General features: G+C 33.2%; 1 protein-coding gene and 1 long non-coding RNA gene across 2 annotated transcripts; both read right to left on the bottom strand.

Annotated features, from left to right (window-relative positions):
* Positions 1-729: 729 nt before the first annotated feature.
* Positions 730-2,173, bottom strand: LOC148574994 (uncharacterized). Its single transcript, XR_015904777.1, has 4 exons — positions 2,062-2,173; positions 1,829-1,870; positions 1,228-1,389; positions 730-882 (listed from the first exon to the last, which is right to left on the bottom strand). It is a non-coding gene; the product is annotated as an uncharacterized LOC148574994 (long non-coding RNA).
* A 1,066-nt stretch (positions 2,174-3,239) lies between these two features.
* LOC107625560 (uncharacterized) lies at positions 3,240-4,035 on the bottom strand. Its single transcript, XM_088503591.1, has 4 exons — positions 3,965-4,035; positions 3,732-3,877; positions 3,447-3,497; positions 3,240-3,295 (listed from the first exon to the last, which is right to left on the bottom strand). The coding sequence occupies exons 1-4, from the start codon at positions 4,033-4,035 to the stop codon at positions 3,240-3,242; spliced, it is 324 nt and encodes a 107-aa protein (XP_088359717.1).
* Between the last annotated feature and the right edge of the window lie 3,726 nt (positions 4,036-7,761).

Raw genomic sequence — 7,761 nt, 5'->3', positions numbered from 1 at the left:
TGTTTGTTTTGATTGGTATTTACCAAAGTGAAGTTTAAATATATTTAATTTTATAGAATTAATTTTAAGTAGAAGTGAATTTGTTATAATATGATTTATGGTTGACTAATTTTATATAAAATTAATTTTAATAAAATAAATATTATTTTGATCACAATTAGAAAATGGATTAATACAGACAGATTTATAGACAGATTTAGTCTTTATTACAGACGGATTTTTGGTTACCGACGGATTTTGTCTCTCTGTAAAAGCCTCGTCGGAAATTATTTACCGATGGATTTTTTTTCCGTCAGAAAATTACAGACGGATTTTTACCAGTTACCGACGGATTTTTCCTCTGTAAATTTTCTATCCATTTCCCAACGACGACGCACTTTTAGACGAATTTTTCGACGGATTTTTTATCTGTAATTACAGACGGATTTTTCGTCTGTAATTTGAACTTTGGAAAATCATCTTACACTCTGATTACAGACAGAAAATCCGTCTGTAAATCCGTCAGTAAGATAAAATATAATTTTTTTTTATTTTTCTAATTACAAAATAAACTTATTTTCATACAAAATAAATATAAATTTAATACAAATTTTTATCTAATTTGTATTCGAATATTTATAATATTTCAAAAAATAAACAAATTCATCGTATTATAAAACTAAGAAAATTATTATAAACAAACAAATCAATATAATTCAAAATATAAACAAAGTGTATTATCAACTATAATCCTCAGTATATTGTTCAACCATACTAAATTTTACACAATTTTATCTAATTTTAAACAAAGTGATCGACTTCACTGTTGCCCATGTCATTCTCTGTAGGAAGTCCCACAGCAGTACCATGAGCCCTCACCAATCTCCACCTTTCAGGTGCACCCTACAACAAAAAAACCAACCAACCCCACCATTCATTTCTATTTCTATCTCATCAATAATCATACAAATCCAACACATTCAATAACACTGGAATTTCCAACTAAATAAACTTCAAATCAAGAGAAGGCCTCTCACCTACCAATGACAAGGTAACAAAAACCTAGGAATCATAACAATACATGAGCATCAAGTGAATCAAGCAAACATATACACCCTGAAAATGGGGACCAATCTTAGATCTTATCATTATATGAATGAATATATCATAATATATGCAAAAAGAAAAAGATTTCAGATTCCACAAAAGGGTGCATATACTATGTAGTATCTATATCTATATATCTACCTTTTTGAGGGAATTCATGGTTGGAGTTTCAGCAGTGTGGATACAGTTGTATTGATCAGCGTTGGCCTCACCCCATCCATCCAAAACCACCACAGCAACTAGCTTTAATTTCCCTTTGGGTGATCAGCCAATTTCCACTTGGCATCTGTGCTTCCCATATTCCTAACACAATAAAAAGAAATCAAATTTTTTTCATTCTCTCTTTAAATTTCAGATCCAAATCAAATAAAATCAATCCAAAAAATTTCAGAAACCACCAGTAACATTAAGCTGCAAAAAATTTGGAAGTTTACCATATAGCCTCTATAAACAGCCTGGATCTTAGATGCCACGGCATGTTGGTTCCTTAAAGTTTTCAATGATAAAGCATTCATCCTATCAATATTTAACTATATCAATGTTTTCAATGCAATACAAGCAACAACACAACACAAGTAATATTTCATTTATCATACACGTTATTTTTTGGTAACTAATTATTTTTTGATACACGTTAACATGATTGTTGTTCTGAATATAAGAGATACTAGCCACAGTATCCTAGAAAATGAGAATGATGATAATAATTATAAAGAGAAATTTAATTAAGTTTAGTGTTTACCTACAACAGTCTTAAGCCGCCAGTTACACTTTGAAGATGATCCTAAAAAGTAAAAGATCAATGACTTAGACGTGGTAAAATTAAAGACAAGATTAATACTTAGATAAGATAATACATAATAATCTTGTGAAATGCATATAGCTATGCAGTTCAAACACTTTATCAATTAGTAATATGGAAGTAGCAGTGTTAGTGGTTCTATATATATAAAACCTTTCAGTTTAAGATTATACCTCCTTTTGCTAAAAGCCTGTGATAGAGTTGAATTTAACGATATTTGAATCAATGGAGATTATGAGTACATGAATGAAGCAAAGAAATAGGCTTGTAGTGTTTCTATTTGTGGTATGAGTTGCACTTTTATAATTATGGTGGAAGACACATCATCAGCTTATGATTTTGAGACAAGAAACTTAGCATGACTAATGCACTAGCAAAAATTTGTGGTAACCATCACATTTTTACAATTATATGTAAATACGATATCACATAATTAGAAAAATAAATATATCTAGAAAGCTAATTTAGTGATAGTGATTTTTAGTTATAATATAAGTATGCCTATGATAAAGGGTTAACCAAAATATAATAACATAACTTACTAATATATTATTTCTCCTCCTATTAATATTGCTTAAGTTTTATCAAACAAACAATAATTTATTACAATGTAAACCTATAACTTAAACAGCTATTTTCAATTAGAGGTAGTAGTTATATAAGACTAAGACTTTTAAGATATCTAAACACTTCTATTATATATACATTTTACATTTAGATTTTATTCCATTTCTACTCCACCTTGTTGTCATTTCTCTAATTTTAAATCCTTATTTTATTGAGGGAACTAATGGTTGCAATAATACATTAGCCAAACAAGAGAGAAAACAAAGTCAGAGATTCATATAACTCATCTAAAAGAAAACAACGTGGCAATAAGTAAGAGCAGCAAGCAAAGACAAGTTAGAGTAATATAATATTAAGCAGCAGCCAAGAAAAGAAGCACATGTTCCTAACTTGATCCACTCATCTTCAGATCCAATCATACACAATAATACTTTATTTCAATATAAACAAAGAATAAAATTAAAGAAAGAAAGAAATGAAAGGACACACATACATTCTTGAATCATGCATGTATATACACTGAAAAATCAAAACACATAACATAATTAAGGATAGAGAATTAAGGCCACAAACTAAAAAGAAAAGAAGAGCAGTGGTGTAGTGAAGTGATCTGAAAAATAATAAGGTAAATAGTGAAAGCAGTTAGAAGTAGATGGAAAGTGCAAACCTTGTAGTTTACGGCATGTATTTGATATTATTATTATTATTGAAGCCGTGCATATATTTCATTGTAACTGCTCTATGGCCTTAGATAGCTTTTAATGCATATAACTGTGAAATCCAATCACTTCAAACCTTCTCCAAAATTCTCTCTCTCTTCTCTCCTTAATTCAGCACCTTCTAGCACCACAGAGAAAGATAATAAATATTAACAACAACAACAATAATAATATAATATAGTACTGTAACCGTGTAAGCTTATAACCATAGAGTATGCTATATAGAAAAAGAAGAAGAAGAAGAAGGGCTTTAATTAAGTAAGTAATTGTACTTGTACTTGTTCCTAACTTGGAGAAGAGCAAAGAGACAGTCGTTGAATCTGCTGCAAATATTGCCAAAATAAAAGTGTAAGAAAATAAAAGAATGCAAAAATTAATAGTTTCCCATGAAACATATCCAATATAGATAAACAGAATCAAAAGAGTGGCTGTTAGTGGTTGAAAAAAAGCAAATGAAAGAACCAGAGTTCTACTTAGAAAAAACGCAGCGTGGAATGAATGATGCAAGAAAGAAACCCTTGGGAGAAGAAATTGAACAAAAACAAGTAGTGACATACCAGGTGAGTAGGGTTGAGTTTGGATTTCACATATCTGTGGAGTCATAAGAAAATTGTTGTGATTAAATAAGTGAAAAGGGGATAATACCAACCAATGATCAGCAATACCAGGAAAGGCAGAAGCAAGATAGATAAGAATTGCGTGACTGCCAAGAAGAAAAGAACACGTCTAATTGAAGTTCAAATTCATGGAAATGATTGATAAAAATGAAATTGAAATAAGAAGGAAATACCTCTCGAATTGCTTGAACCTTCCATCAACAATAGCAGGGAGTTTCTTGAAAGGGTTGATAGTTGATAGCATGGTTGTCAAACTCGCGAGTTAACTCGTAAACTCGTACGAGTTTACGATTTTAGGTAGTGGAATCGAGTTGAATCGGACACAAACTCGTTTCTGGGTAGACTCGGCTAGACTCGGACAGAATCGCTCAAACTCGCGAGTTTGCTAGCGAGTCAGCGAGTTTGAATTCGGTGCCCATTTTCGCCAAAACGGCGTCGTTTTGGGCCCAAAAAAAAAACCTACAGCTAACCACTAACCCACCCAGACCCGGTAAGAGTGTAAGTGTGTAACCCTAATTTCGAAACCCTCACACTCCACCAGCACCAAGCCATCAGCCCATCACTGCTCACTGCCTCGCCCTCACTCTCTTCTTCTTCTCCAACGTCGGTGAATCGCCACCATCTACCGGCACCGTCATCTGCGCCGCCACGCAGAGGCCGAACGCCGGACGGATCCTCATCCCTCACCTGTCGCCTCGCCTCATCCCTCATCTCTCATCCAATGCAGAGTCGCAGAGCCAGAGCCCACCAGCCACCACCACGCAGTGAAGGTTCCTCATTTACTCGTCGACACCAGCCCACCACCACGCAGAGGCCACGCAGAGTCGCAGAGCCCACCACCACGCAGTGAAGGTTCACCGCCCCTGTTCTACCATCGTAGGTCGTTGCACTCCTCCTTGTTCTGCTTCACTGCGTTTGCCTCACCTCCCCTGTTTGTCGCCATTGTTCTTCACTGCCGATCTGCTTCAATTCTGCCCTGTTCTCCAAGGTAATTTTTTTTAAACAAATTCAAATATTAACAATCTTGGTATCAATTCTGCAATGTTGTTCTGAATTGTTGATGTTAACTTTTTAAATTTTTTTAGTTTAGTTTAAATCCTACACAGAATTGGTTAATGAGATTTGATATGTTGAAAAAAAATTAAACTAATGCTGCTTCATTTTATTTTTATAACAACAAGTATATGAGATCTGATATTGTTATTGAATTTTACTTGGTTATTTTTTCTTCAGTGCTCTGTTTTCTTAGCTTAAAGGACAAATTCCAGTGAAGATTGTAGTTTGTTTGTCGACTGTGGAATGAAAATATGTCCTAGAATTCATGTTATTATTATTACGAGGGTATAAACTATAGTGAATTAAAGTAGATTGAGGGAGGAATAATGAAATGTATTTGCTTATTTAACCTTTGCTTATTTTGAATCAAATATTGGCCTCAGAATTATTCCTAAGCATTGATTCCTAATGAGTATTGCTTTGAACTTTGCAGGTTGCAATGACACATCCAATGGCTATAACTAACTGCAACATCGACATGGAAAGTTTAATTTCTGACCAGAACAGAAGCATTGCTACACTTGCTATTACCACTCTTTTAAAGACAGGAAATGAATCAAGTGTAGAAGGTCTTATGAAGCATATTACAAATTTCATGTCTGATATTGCTGATGAATTCAAAATTGTTGTTGTAGAAGCAATAAGATCATTGTGCTTAAAGTTCCCTTTAAAAAAATTGTTTTCTTTTGTGTTTTGGTTGTGTCTTATGAAGCTTTGATTGTGTGATTGTGTGTTTTATGTTGAACTAGATACATACTTGTGAAGGATTTAAATGTGTGATCTAGAGTACTTGTTGTAACTTGCAATTGTAGTATTATGTTAATTTATATGTTTTGATGTTGAAATTGTTAAGTTTGAATGTCTATATCTGAGTAAATATATATATTATACATGATATATATATTTTTTTATAAAAAATGTATAACAGGTAAACTCGTACGAGTCTACGAGTCGAGTTTACGAGTCGAGTCTACGTCAGCTCCACGAGTTTACCTAGACTCGCGAGTTTGACAACCTTGGTTGATAGAGACAGATTATGGAGGCTTAATTAAAGAGGTAGATAAGTGTCTTCGGAAGCATAGTAATTGTAACGATTACCTGCAAATTCGGGAGATAACTGCTGTCTTTTGGAGATTTCAACTTTAATCTCGTCGAATTCTATTCCATTAACTCTATTGAGAAATTAAGCATTAGCAGTAGTAGTAGCAGAATTCAAATTCCAGAAAAGAAATACAACGTTGAATTGAATTACTTGCAGAAGATAAGAACGGCACGAGATGGCTGGGACATGCGGTCCGCATACACCTTCACCTTCAACATCTTTTCCTTTTTGCTTTCTTTCTATCTACGCCTCAACACCAAAAATTGAAAAACCATGAGGAAAAAAGTTTCAATAACAAATTTTAAATCAAACTAATTACTAAAATCAGAAAAAAAAAAAATAAATCTAACTAAACCTAATCTAACTAAAATCAGAAAAAAAAACAACTTAGGGAATGAGAGCAAATAAACCAAAAGATCACAGAGAGAGTAAAATACTAAAATACAAGCTCTATCAAGCTTATCATCAAAACCATGCAAACAAAACAACCATGCATATGAACAAGGATTTAAGTTTAGAGATCCATTATACACATTCTCATCTAAATGGACTGCTGAAAGAAATGGAACTACAAAGCATCCTTTTGGAATAACAAAATCTACTCAAACATGTAAATAACATAGTATTAGTACATGCTTATCATATAATAATATTATGGTCTCTTTTGAGCATGATAATTAACAAGAAAAATCTACTCAAACATGTAAATCAACATCATCTCACATTCTCACAGTTGAAACTTAAACTCCATATAAGAGTTCAGAAGAGAAGATATTCTAAAAATATTGCTTTTAACAACAACTAAAGCATATATGATCAAGTTAAAGTTCCTAGTCAACAGATTTCCCAATGAAACAATACAAATCAAAGAGTTTTATACATGTTCAATAAAAGAATTTTAGCAAGCCTCGAAAAGAACTAGCAAAAATGGCAAAGAACTACAAACAAGACTCATTAGATTATAAATTGTGAATCTAACACATTGAGCACAACTACAGGGACAACTATTAACACTGAGTAACCTATCAGATCAAAATAATGTTAGGCAATGTCCTGTAATAAAAAATGACTACCTTATCAAACTACAGTTAGGGAAGATGTGCAGAATCCTTCTGAGGTAGGCAATTCCACTCTGAACTGCAAGGAAGCCATCATGCCCATTTTTCACCTGTGAAAACCATACCATTTTTTACAAAAGATTGCAGGAAAAATGCCTCTTTACATGAGGCAATTCACGAGTTTAAAGCTTCCATTTCACAAAGATTGCAGGAAAAATGCCTCTGGAACATAACTAAATCTATTCACAAAAATTGATTTGATAAAAAATAAAAAATATTACATAATCCATCTGGAACATCAACTGTAGAAAATTATCCATCTGGAACATCAACTGTAGAAAAACACACAAGTCATTTAACTCTTGAACACTACAATAATTAAGCAGCACAATAAATTATATGAAATTCACCTCTTTTACACTTTCTCCACTCTTCATAGAGAGCGGTAACAAGAAAGTCAGACCAAATACCTCTAGCCTCCTCCATAAGAGCAGAAGCACAACTATTAGGCACCTCTCCACAAGATCCCTACTCCTTGAATAGTTGCCACTTCAATTTTGACCTAAACATCAAGACTGAAATCATGACCAATAGATAATAAGAAATCACAAGTTGATATCAATTCTGAAGGAAGAAAATGGAATCGAGAAAAAGAAAAGGCTTACAGCGACGATATCAGGGTCACACCAGGGAAGCTGGTCTTTGCCAGAGAAGAAGTTACCAACGGAGTCAACTATCGTTCCCAGCTTCGCTT

Source organism: Arachis ipaensis, chromosome B2 (assembly GCF_059453495.1).
Source record: "Arachis ipaensis isolate K30076 ecotype BB chromosome B2, ASM5945349v1, whole genome shotgun sequence".
NCBI lineage: Eukaryota > Viridiplantae > Streptophyta > Magnoliopsida > Fabales > Fabaceae > Arachis > Arachis ipaensis.
Note: the sequence above shows the minus strand (reverse complement) of the source record. Positions and strands in the feature narration are given on the sequence as shown.

Bases quoted from the DNA above. Each gene is read 5' to 3' on its own strand.
- LOC107625560 (XM_088503591.1), bottom strand. From the start codon at position 4,035: ATGCTATCAACTATCAACCCTTTCAAGAAACTCCCTGCTATTGTTGAT. The intron at 3,878-3,964 runs GTATTTCCTTCT...TCTTCTTGGCAG, and splicing joins AGGTTCAAGCAATTCGAGAG to TCACGCAATTCTTATCTATC. The intron at 3,498-3,731 runs GTATGTCACTAC...CAATATTTGCAG, and splicing joins AACTCAACCCTACTCACCTG to CAGATTCAACGACTGTCTCT.